The sequence below is a fragment of the Acanthopagrus latus genome, chromosome 11 (genome assembly GCF_904848185.1).
Source record: "Acanthopagrus latus isolate v.2019 chromosome 11, fAcaLat1.1, whole genome shotgun sequence".
In the NCBI taxonomy this organism is placed as follows: Eukaryota; Metazoa; Chordata; class Actinopteri; order Spariformes; family Sparidae; genus Acanthopagrus; species Acanthopagrus latus.
In genome coordinates this window covers 620,874-633,373 of record NC_051049.1, presented here as the reverse complement: position 1 = coordinate 633,373, position 12,500 = coordinate 620,874, and the positions used below count along the sequence as shown (strand labels likewise).

The window sequence follows — 12,500 nt, the reverse complement described above, 5'->3', positions numbered from 1 at the left end:
CGTGTGGCTCTGATGTTTGATACGCACTGATATTGATCAGCTGGTTTTCCTGAGGTGGAGATTTATCATATTTAAGCTCCAGTAAGAAAAAAAAACAGTCTCTAAAATTCTAACTGGAATCATTTTAAATGGACATGATTTGTGTGGGAATGAATCATGAATGTTCTCTAGAAGAGAAAACTTGTCGTGGTCTCTACAGACTGACTTGATCCTGTCTCCCTCCAGGTTCTGGCCATCAAAGGCACTGTAGAGTCCATTCCCATCATGCTCGTGGGCAACAAAAGCGATGAGACGGCCCAGCGTGAGGTGGAGACGAAGGAGGGCGAGGCTCAGGCCGGTGCCTGGAAGTGCGCCTTCATGGAGACGTCGGCCAAGACGAACACCAACGTGAAGGAACTGTTCCAGGAGCTGCTGTCCCTGGAGAAGAAGAGGGACATGAGCCTGAGCATCGACGGGAAGCGTTCAGGGAAACAGAAACGAGCCGACAAGCTGAAGGGGAAGTGCAGCGTCATGTAGAGCGAGAGGCCGACTGTCTGTAGAGGAGGCAGGACGGGGACTCGACTCCCCCCCATCTTTCTCCAGCTCTGCATCATGGAGGACACGTCTTCTTCTTCGGTGGTGCCTCCTCCTATGTGTGTCTGAACACTGAAGCCCGGAGGAACAAAACGATGAGACTGATAATGAAACTTTATTTATAGCGGGGCCTCGGGCCACTCGTGGCCCTGAACTGGATCTTGTTTGTGGCCCCAAAATACTTTTATCGCTCTAACATTATAATAAAGGAATACTCCTCTGATTTTTGTTGTGAAACCAAGCCTGAAGAAACCTGTATGTATAGTCCTCTGACAGAAAATGTATATTATTTGGAATTATTGCGAACACTAAGATGTAGCTGACCCGACCAGTGCCTGAACCTGACTGGTACTGACTCATCTGAGACTCAGACCAATCCTGAATCAATCTAATTTTTTTGAATCAGTTATGGACCACTGGCTCGCGAACCTAACGCAGCACATTGGGCACACTCTGTTCCCAATGGCTGTCAGACAGAAACACACATGACGACATGCAAACAGAGAGATGACTCGGGAAAAAAGTCTCATCAATTCCCAACACCTGAACCTCGGCAGAACCAGAAGGAAATGGCCCAAAAGCAGGTTCAGGTGGAGTGCAAATCTGCTCAAGAGGAGCTCAGAGCTGCTAACTTTAGCATCAAATATGAGGACGGGCTCACAGGCCGCCGATGATGCCGTGCTGGCTGAGCTAACAAAATGATTATATAGAGAGTTAGCTAGAGCTAGGCTAATGTTTGGCTTTAGAAGTAACATCAGGTTGCATTTGTGGATGCAAGCTAGTTAGCTGAACATGCTAACTTTTTAGCCCAGTCTCAAACCAAAATGCATCAGACCCTCAGATCCACTCGAGGACAGTGTAGGTGTCCCAGTCTCAGGGAGGCTGTAATGGACGGGTGTGTAAAGACAGTTACACATACGTGAATGCTACGTACGCTAACGTGTTAATGTGGCCGGTGCAGGATGTGAGGAACACGAAACTCAGCGTGCTGGTTGTCGTCTGGTTGAGTGGCTGTTGACTGTGTGTGTGATGACGACAGTGAAGAGCGACTTCAAACAAAATCTTTATTTTACGTGAAACTAAAATTAATCACAAAGTTTTATTGAATTCACTTTGAGCGTGTTTCTAGAGACTTCTACTCCCCGTTGCCAGGATAAGTCTCCACCATCCAAACTCTTCTTCTACAGGTTTGTTGAACATCATTTGCTAAACATTGATTGGACAATTAAGGGGGTTTAGTGGATGACTGATTAGCAGAGTGACTCTGTCATCAATTTAAAGAAAGCAAAGACCTGAGTCACACATCAGACCAAACACAGTGGAGTATTCCTTTATTTAATGAGACAAGGGACATTTCTGTTGTTGGTGGTTGTGACTCTGAACATGGACTGTTTCCTGCTGTCATTAGAGGAGCGCCTCCGCAGGCTGACAGCATTCAGCCTCCACAGAAACACTCAGCAGTGTTTCCTCCAGCAGCTGCTCCCCTGACGGACTGCACAGCAAACAGCAGACGCTCTCACACTAAAGGCTTCGATCATTTCAACGAGCACGAGCCGGCCTTTCGCTCTGTTTCTCTGTCAGACTGCAACACGTGTTAGCATCAGTGCGTAGCTGTTGGTGCAGCAGCAGCAGTAAGAACTGTATTTGTTCATTTAGAGGAAGAGTCCAGGACTGAGGGAACCTCCAGAGTCAGCTGCTTCTCATCAGTTTATCTCAGTGTGTCCACTACTGACAGGAGTCCTGGCTTAGCATCAGTACTGGAGTAAAGCTAGCCTAGCTCTGTCAAAACAAGATCAAAAACTGACATAATGACAGCTTCTGTTCTGATTCAATGGTGGATGTTGTTAGTTAACAAACTAAAACTCAAACCTGACGTCCTCAGAATGAAGTGGAAGATGTTTGAGGGTTTTGTGAGTTAAAGCATCCCTGAATTTTCACATCACAGATCACTGATCACAGCACCGAACACGGAATCTAACAGTTCAAACAAGATGAATTTGCATGCATTTATAAAATATCACCAGAATCAATTGCTGATAAAAATGTTGCTTGAATTAATTTTTCCTTGCAGTGAAATATTTATTTGTGACAGAAAACCACCAACTTTAATGTGATGTTTCAAAGACAGAATGTCTTCTTGGCACATCCTGTTTTGTGTATTGAGACTTGTTCCATCACTCGATCATTTAAAGTAGCGACCTGATGAACGACGTCGTCTTCACTCTTCAACCTCCTGAAACACTTTACAGTCTACAGAGATTTCTCTGGACAAGATTAAAAGCAGATTGCACTTCCGACTGCACCGTAACACTCGGCCCTGATACAATCACTGAACAAACTCGTTGCTGTACTAGAAGATCTTGGATCATATCTTGACAGGCTGGACACTTGCTGGAAGGTGTATTTTGTTTTTAATGGAGCTCAACTAGTTTCACTCAGTATTTAAAGTGATCCTGATGTTGTGGCGTCTCCTCCTCAGATGGAGACGTCGGTCTGTCTATATAACTCTTCTCATCTGACAACAAGAGGGATTCTAAATGTGGGACTGTTCCTTTAACGGTCAGGCCAGAGGCCTGGAGGCTGTGTGGGCGGTCGGTGTGTATTTAAAATGCCTTTCCTACAACTTTACTTGACAGTTTGGTTTATTACCTGAACACAAGTGAGCTTAAAACTCTTTGAAGCACAAACACATCAGACTGACGTCAGAGCTGCAGATCTGTTTCTCACAGCAGTGAGTCACATTTTATACACTGTTAACAATGTGTTTGTTCTCACTGTAAAAAGCTTTTCAACACCTCACCTCTCTGTTCATCACTCCGGCTCTACCAATATTAAAATGGCTGCACTTTGTCTGTAGGGGAAATGTTCGATAAATCGCTTAGTTTCAGTTCATTAATTCCAACCTGCCGAATCTTTCATAGTTTAATCTGAAGTCTCCAGCTGATGTTCATCTCCAGTCTCTTTCTGGATAATGGAGGGGCGGCAGCAGAGTAACTGTTAATCCTCTTATTCTCAGAAAACCTGACAAGTACAAAATATATTTTTTAAACTAAATGAGATGTCAGACAGACTTGAATCCAGATTTGAATCATGTTTTCTTTTACATTTTCTTCTGTGAGTAAGTGTTCGTCTGTGGACGTTAAGCACCAATTTAAATTCTGCTTTACATGTTAATTTTTATTCAAATCAAGATGTAATTTACACCTGAATGGTTTTATTAAACAGTAACAGAAGAAAGGTGTAGAAGAAATGTCATTAAAATCTGGAGAACGACTTATTTAACTGGAAGAGAATAAAAAGGATTAAGCAGTTATTCCAGAATCACTTTTTACAGCTTCACCTTCACACAAGGCTCAGAATTTAAATAGAAAGACCAAACTTTTTTTTTCATGTCTTTAAGTTTTTGCCTTCAAACAAAAGACAAACATCAGAATCAGAAACTCGCGTCAGTCATTGAATCAGCAGAGAAACAAGTCTGAAGGCTGAGTCGCCCTCAGAAGTTTTACTTTTTGAGAGTAGATGGAAACTTCTGACTGAATAAAATCAGCGCTGTTGTACAGAAAATATCTGTGTGTCTTTAATTACAGCTAGTTAAAACCTCTGAATACACCAGCAGACCTCCAACAGTGTTATACTCACACATTTCACACACGACTGATTATTATTACGACTGTCAACACTTCCATCACAGTGTGTTCAGGTTCAGACTCATGACTGCAGGACAAACACAAACTCATGTGAGTGTGTCAGATTTAACATTTTGTTTGGAGCCCGAAATATTTTTGTAAAGAAAACATATAAATTATTATTTTAATTTCCTGATTAAAATCCTCCATCAGCAGCACAGAGGACAGCTCTGCTGCCACCTGCTGGTGCAGGTGTCACATCACTGCTGGGTGTGGCGAGCAGAGAGGATTTACCACAAGTAGTCGGATATTTTACTCCAGTAAAAGATGGAACTAAATTTAACACCTCTGGGCTGTTAATCTCTAATATTACATCATCATATTGTAGTTTATTATATTCTATATTTTATATCTAAATGTGCAAAGTAACTTAACGTGAAACTCTCTCCAAAATGCAACCAAGGCTTTTTTTTTGTGAATGTATACGAGTCAAAACTTTGTGTAAAAGCATAATTACGATGAAAGAGGCACATTTAAGATTTACCATATTTTTCCTTTTCAGGTCAAACTCATTTTCAGTGGGAGTGCTACGGGCACTTTCACGATAGCATCAAAATCTCTAGTTTTAAAACAGTAAGGAGTCTCAACACAACATGAAACTTTGCTGGTAGCATCACCAGGGTCTCTACACATGAACACCAGCACTGAGAACACTGTTTGTGTACACAGAGTTTACTAAGAAGAAAGTTCTTGAACAGCTCATGTTAGCAGTAGCTTGTAGTAAATGAAAATACTTTAGTACAAGAGCCTCAAAATTGTACTTGTACCAGAGAACATTTAATAATGTGGTCAACAGGGCGGATGTAAAAATTCTGGGGCCTCGTCACAGACAAGCAGGAGGCCGAACATCCTCATTAACACCCACCTGCCACGTCTCCTGGTGAAGCTGATCTCCTCTTCATCATCACTGACACAGACGTCACGTCCACACGTCAGGAGCTGCATCACTGAAAAACACAAGCACACATCTGAACAGATGAACCCACTGTAACATACACAACATGATCTCTGCATGGAAGATCATTTCATCCAGCGCAGCACAGTGTTTATACACCATCAGACCCTGTGGTGTAAAGTAACTAAGTACTCAAATATTACATTCCTCTTCTTCACTTGAGTGTTTCCATTTTATGCATCTTCACGCTCCACTACACATGTCACAGTTAGTTATTTTACAGATTAATTTCTTTTACGTATCTGTCCTGTCCACATATCTCCAAATTATTAGTTTTAGTATGTCTGTAATAAACTGAAGGACTGGACGGATGTTTCCTTTAGCAGATTCATCTGGTGTGTTTCCATGATCTGTACCAGTAGTTTGGTCAGAGGATGACGTGGTGTAGGCTGTGTGGCTACGTCAGGTGTGGGTGTGGCTATCAACAGGCTAGAGGTAAACAAACCAGCAGAGCAGCAGGGTGGAGACAGGTCTGCCCCCGGGTGGCCACAAACAGTGAGTGTAAATCCTGATAAATGATCAGCTGATAATAAAACATTTACTGATAAACAAATCATAACTGATAATACGAAGCCAAATCTCCTTTGATGAGTTAACGAGTGCAGCTTCCCCACACAGTAGGTGGTGTGTGCGCCTCTAAAGGTGGTTTGTTAGCAGCTGATGAAAACAGAGAAGAACAATGCAGCCGAGAGCGAGATGACGAGCTCATGTTTGTGTACTGTGTGTTTCAACTACAGGTTAGCAGTTTATGTTTTTAATTTGAGAACACTGGTTTCTGTTGTTGGTTATTTTACTGGTTTTGGACATGACAGTCAGGGAATTATCGATCTGTGATCAGATCCTCACATCTTATAATATGAAGCTCTGCTGTAGAGGTGGATTTTATCGTTCGATGTCGAGATGCAGTTCGTGTCGGTCAGTTCAGCTGGAAGAATCGTTCAATCCTTTTTTTTCGTTCAGTCGAGTTTCCGGTACAACGTCGCTTAGCGGTGAATCGGGTGATGCACAGGTCTCAGCTCCTCACTCTCAAACGATCGTGCTAACGGTCAACATAACACTGTAGTTCAAGGCAAATACATAGCTGCAACTTCATGATTATGTGTACTTTTAGACAACACAAGAATGGATAATGTGTATATTCACGCTCGCTCACTAAGTCAAGGGGGACTGACTGACTGAACGAGAACGATGAGCACGAACAAAATGAAATGTTTATCTCGTCATGGAAATGGTTGCTATGGCTGTGTCTGAAATCACTCACTACTCCCTGTACAGTCACTACACAGTGACTACGCAGTTTTGTAGTGCTGTCCGAATGTCTAGTGGGAAATATTATACCCTATATAGTGACTAAAAGCATCCCACAATGCATCGTGAAATGTGGTGTACAACTGATGGTCACTTACCAAGCAATATTTACCATCATGCATTGCACTGTGGACGAACACATGGAGGTTTCAATTCACGTTTCAACTGTGTGACAACAGTGACGTCATTAACGGCGCCGGAGTGTCTGAAAGTGTGTCTGTCGTCCTGCTGATGAGCTGCTGAACGGTCCTCTGTGCTGGACTCCCTGTGTAGTGGAGCAGGAATGAGAGGGTGATTCAGACACAACCTGTGCTCTCCTGTTTCTCATTGGCTAAAATTCAACGACAGTGTCCTAGACTCAGCATACGATTGGCCGGCTCTCAGTCCTCTTCACCACTCTGATAACAACACAGCGACCAGTCTGTGAGCATCAGTTCAGTTCCATCGTGTTTAAGAGTCGTTCCGTTGAATGATCCATTCGCAGGCGAGCCATCTTTACTCTGCTGTAGAATCAAACAGACAACAGCATTAAATGAGTCTACAGCAGTTACATGACACACACAGTAAGAGTCCACAGAGAAGCACTGACAGGTTCCTGCAGAATAAGTACTTCTACTTTAAATACTTCAAGCACAATTACCTGATAATACTTCCATGTCTTTACTGCAGCAAGTTTCAAATGCAGGACTTAAGCTTTTAGTGGAGTGATGAGTGCTTTGACTGAAGTAAAGGATGTGAGTATTGATCTGTACTGATACTTTGACTGAAGTAAAGGATATGAGTATTGATCAGTATTGATCGGTAAGCTCCGTGCTGACAGTCTCCTGCAGGCAGCGGCAGCCCTGCGGACGTTATCCGGGCTCACACGTACGACAGCGGGCAGCTGCTCGCTGTCAGCACCGCTTATGCTAACACCGATAATGCTAACACAAGAAGCAACAGCTTCTTCTTCCTGTTTACTGATGATGTCATCACTAGTGGCCGCCGGTAAAAAGCTCGTCACCTTCGGTGGTTTTGCCACAAACGTCCAGGTTTCCTCCCGCTGCCTCCATGTTCCTGTCCGGTGACTTCGCGCCATTCTGTTTGTCTTGCTGCCTGAGTCATTTCCGCACATGCGCAGTGAGATGGAACAGTCCATTGTAGTGGAGACGGGGGGTATCAAGCATTGTGAGGCCATTTAAGCGCGTGATATTTACAATTAATTACAGAAAAGTAGATTTATATTTTATCAACCAGAAGTTTATGATGCGTTTCTGGGGCCCGAGGCAGTTAATGGTACGTCCGACCCTGGTGCTCAACACAACTCTAATCAACTAATAACCTTAATTAGTATGACTGATAATAAACAGCAGCTTCACCTGAAGATTATCTATAGTGACAGGCGATCAGAAGTGGAATTATGAATCATTAATGTCGATATAAACATCAGATACGTTCAAAACTTACTTTACTGCCCTCTGATCCAAATCCAATGTCATTTATTGTCCACCTTTATACTTTATCATGAAACATAAGATACAGGATGAGGATGCTGTGTTGTTTCTGTTTGTTTCAGGTGTTAATATCTTATGAGAATAATCTCTCTTCTGTCTGCTTCACTTCATGGTTAATAAAAAGCTCTGCTGCCATCCTGTGGTCTGCCGGCTGAATCTGAACTGATACAATCTGGGAAATTTCTTTACTGACAAAAGCAAAACAAAGTTATTAATACACACAAGGACCAGTTCAGAGCAGAGCCAGGGAGCTCATTATCATAACGATATCAAAGGAGCACAAATAAAAGTAGCTTTTTTATTTTCAAAATTAGAAAAGTCTCGACATTCTGCTTATTTTCCTTTTCAAGAACTATTAATAAAGGTTCAGAGTGGCTGAATGTGTCTTTGTGGAGATGGTACCTTCCTTCGTACAGGCTCAGACCCAGTGCAGCTTTACAGGAGCTGTCTGTGGTTCTGGTGAAGAAATGTTGATGAGTGGAGGGAGCTCCTCACTGGCTGAAGGACAACACCACGTAAACTGTTTTACTTTGTTTATTTGTGGCGGACCCTGCCACCTCTCACAGTGCTCTGGGGCCTGATTGTCCTCTGAGAACAGCTGGTTTATTCATTATGAACACATGTTGTTTTAGTACCTCATTGAAATTATAAGTATTGAAATCTGAGTTTGAATCTCTATGAAACTACACGGTGCTGATTTACAAGTGATCAGTAACGTCCTCAGATCAATAGTTCAATAGATGATCAGCTGACTGGAGCTGAGAGAGGAAACAGCTCTGATGTGAGGGAAAGATCCAGAACATGTTGAATTTCTGGAGAAATCTCCTTTAATGTCATTAAACTGTCTCTCTGCTGTTAGTGTGTTTCTAGCTGTTCACTGCAGGCTGAAGTCTGAGCGTCAGCAGAAAGTCCCTGCAGCCCTCAGGAGGGTGGAGTCAGTATAACTGTGTTGTTCCATGAACACCACCCTCCTGTCGAACACTTGCTGAGCTGGAATCAACTTTTCCTGCCGCGCTGGTTGTTTTATCGGAGGAAACTGTCTCTGCAGGTTTACTGTGCTCACACTGACTCATCGTCCACTGCCAGAGAAACACCAAACACAACTCCTGGAAATATTTTCCCATTGCCGTGGAAACACGTGTAAAATCTGCTCAACTTATCTGACTTTCCTCAGTTTGGGTTCTGAGGGTGTTGCTAAAATAGAAAGTTGTTTTAGAGACTTTGCTTTTAGAAACCTGAAGCTGTTTATTGTCGGGCTCTGGATCTGCAGACGCAGTCCAGGAGTCTGAAGCTGGACCTGCAGTTTGTTACCTCCTGGAGTTCAGTGTCAGTCGCCATGTTTCCATGAAATATCAAGAGAAATTTAAGCAACAAAAAATCAAAACAATCAAAATGTGACTCTGGTGCGTTTCTGTAAACTCTTCTGACTGAATGAACTTGTCTGCGACATGAAACGAGGTTCGGTTGGCACTGTGACGCCGTCACACGTGGTCATTGAAGTTAACAGTCTCTCATTTCACAAGGTAGTTTCAGATCTGTTCAGGGAGGCGGGCTGAGTGAAACTGTTGATCCGTATGAGACTGAGCTGTGCTCTGGTCTGTTCCCACATCGATCTGCATCGGACCTTTACCTCTAACTGGACCGTGAAGAAGCAGCAGCAGGAAACACAACTGGAGATGTTTGTCTGCAGGAGGATCCCAGAACTGCAGGACCGTCTGAAGACCAGCACTCACATCTGAGGGCTGAAGGACTGAACCAACATCACCTGTACATGATCAGAGCCACCTGAGGTCCTGACAGGAAACCCCTCTGCCCATATTAGGACGTGGTCTGTGTGTGTGTGTGTGTGTGTGTGTGTGTGTGTGTGTGTGGTTACTGACTGTGATGACTGATTGATGGTAAAAGTTCAGAACATCTGATCAGAACAGACATCAGTGACTCAAAGAGCTGCTCGCTCCAGATGTTCCACAACAAACTGCCCGACTCTACACAAGGCTGGTACTGCTGTGTGTGTGTGTGTGTGTTCAGTGTGGGCTCAACATCAGGACAGCACATCAAACACAAAAACAACTCTTATCATTACACAAACACACACGGATACACTACTATTGATCTGTCCCATAAAACACACACACACACACACACACACACACACACACACACACTCTGTCCCGCTGTCTGACAGCGATGACGGGAACTCTCTCTCTTTCTCATCTCTATCAACCTCGGCTCATCTCTGCTCTACGTCTGATTGGTCGACACAGCTGGGAGCTTTTCCCTGATTGATCGAGAGGCTCACTCACTGGTGGCCAATCAGCTCGCTCCTTTGTGGTGGTGCGCTGCATCTCGTGAGGGGCCTGACTGCCGGGAAGAGCCGGGTGGAGTCGAGCATCACCTCCTCCTTCCCCTCTGCTCGCTGTTTCCGGGAAGTACTGTAAGTGTGTGTGTGTGTGTGTGTGCGTGTGTGTGTGTGTGTGCGCGTGTGTGCATGTGTGTGCAGTCAGTGCTCCTGCAGCATCATGACTCAGCATATGTCAGGTGCTGTGTCGTGCTCTCACTCTGCAGGGTCAGAACTGTTGTGTGTTTTATGAAGATGTCTGAACTGGTTCTGACAGCACTCATGGTACTGGACCTCCATCCCTGCTGGTTTATAGTGTAAAACACAGTCCGGTTCTGAAGTTGAAAGCATGAAAGCATCCTCCTTTGTGGGGCCGTCACATGATGTGCACGAGGCAGGAAGGACCCATATACTGACAACCAGAACTTCAGGGGTGTTAATGATGATAATACCTGAGTCCAGACAGAGGTCAAGGATGGGTTCTGAGTCCAGACAGAGGTCAAGGATGGGTTCTGAGTCCAGACAGAGGTCAAGGATGGGTTCTGTGCACCTTGACCTTTGACCGTCTTGCTCCTAGCAGAGGATTGTGGGTCAGAACAGCACAGTGGCTACAGTTCTGGCATTCTGTATTTCACATACTTCATACTGGGACATACTGATGGTTTATATGCTGTGACTGTAAAACCAGGAACAGGTGAGTGAGCCAATCAGAACAGGTCCAGTATGAACAGGATCTGGCCTCTGAGCTGGTTCTTACACTGTGACTAGAGAGGGAGCTGATTGGGACAGGTAAGTCTGAGGACATCTGGTGGACAGGTGAAGACCGGCAGGTCGGGTCGGGTCAGTTCTGACGTGTTGTTACCTGTTTGAGGATCCTGCTACTCACAAAGCTGCTGCAGGTTTTCTTCTACAGACACAGAACAACAGAATCAAAGAACCACAGAACCGCCACATGTTTCTAAAACTGCATTTAGAAAAATAATTCTGCTGCTGGCCAACAGGTGGAGCTGTGACATCACAGATCAGCTGCTGGGAAGGAAACCAGACAGCAACAGGAGTCACAGACAGACAACAGACAGACAGACAGACAACAGACAGACAGACAGACAGTCAGTCAGACAGTCAGACAGACAGACAGACAGACAACAGACAGACAACAGACAGACAGACAACAGACAGACAGACAGACAACAGACAGACAACAGACAGACAGACAACAGACAGACAGACAGACAACAGACAGACAGACAGTCAGTCAGTCAGACAGACAGACAGACAGTCAGTCAGTCAGACAGACAGACAGACAGTCAGTCAGTCAGTCAGTCAGTCAGACAGTCAGACAGACAGACAGACAGACAGACAGTCAGTCAGACAGACAGACAGTCAGACAGACAGACAGACAGACAGACAGGGCCTCTCTCCTGACTCACGTCTGCTTCACTGACCCCCTCACTGTCTGTAAATCTCAAACTGTAGCTGTTTTTTCTGCTGAGGCATCACTTCAGACAAAACATCATAAAACATCTGTTTCATGATTTATTAAAATAAACATCACAAATGTTCTTTTTTCTGTTTACTGACATGTTGTGAAACGTGAAATGTTTTCAGTGACATTTGTACGAACAGAACTAGCAGCTGCACTCTGTGTTGTTCCTGTCAGCTGTGACCTCACAGTCAGTATCTGAACACACTGGCAGCTGGCCAGCAGAGTGTGTGTGTGTGTGTGTGTGTGTGTGTGTGTGTGTGTGTGTGTGTGTGTGTGTGTGTGTGTGTGTGTGTGTGCTGAGTCATGCATTGTTGACCTGCTCTCTCTCCTCTTCTTACTGGAATCAGTGTGTCTTTCCTCTCCAGGCATTTTCTGCCCTCTCGTCTGTTTCTCTTTCTTCTTCTGCAGTTTAACGTCCAGCGTTGTTCCGCCGTCTGTGTTTTCTGCCCTGTGAGCAGCAGAGAGGATGCTGATGTCAGTCTGTTACTCCGTCCAGCGCTTAGCTCCAGAGTGAGACATCACAACAACTCGCTCTCAGGTTTCCATCAGATGTGCTGTCTCATGCAGACTGTGCTGATGTTTCCTCTCGCGCCTCCTTCAGGACTCAGTGTTCTGATGTCAGGATGGAAACATATAAATCTACTGAGCAGGCCATAATAAT

General features: G+C 44.3%; 2 protein-coding genes across 6 annotated transcripts in view; one reads left to right on the top strand and one right to left on the bottom strand.

Moving 5' to 3' along the window:
- Positions 1 to 4,761, top strand: part of diras1a (DIRAS family, GTP-binding RAS-like 1a) — a 13,767-nt gene extending 9,006 nt beyond the window's left edge. For both annotated transcript variants that reach the window (XM_037114043.1, XM_037114042.1), the window contains exon 4: positions 226 to 4,761. In XM_037114043.1, the coding sequence (XP_036969938.1) occupies positions 226 to 516 (291 nt within the window). In that variant the 3' untranslated portion in view covers positions 517 to 4,761. The remainder of the gene's footprint in view (positions 1 to 225) is intronic.
- apc2 (APC regulator of WNT signaling pathway 2) overlaps positions 1 to 8,239 on the bottom strand; it is a 58,301-nt gene extending 50,062 nt beyond the window's left edge. The window contains exons 1-4 of one of the 4 annotated variants that reach the window (XM_037114033.1): positions 7,163 to 8,239; positions 6,890 to 7,025; positions 6,621 to 6,787; positions 5,125 to 5,206 (exon numbers count right to left, since the gene is read on the bottom strand). The gene's annotated coding sequence lies outside the window, so the exon portion shown is untranslated. The remainder of the gene's footprint in view (positions 1 to 5,124; positions 5,207 to 6,620; positions 6,788 to 6,889; positions 7,026 to 7,162) is intronic. The other 3 variants (XM_037114036.1, XM_037114034.1, XM_037114035.1) reach the window with 3 other exon arrangements.
- Between the last annotated feature and the right edge of the window lie 4,261 nt (positions 8,240 to 12,500).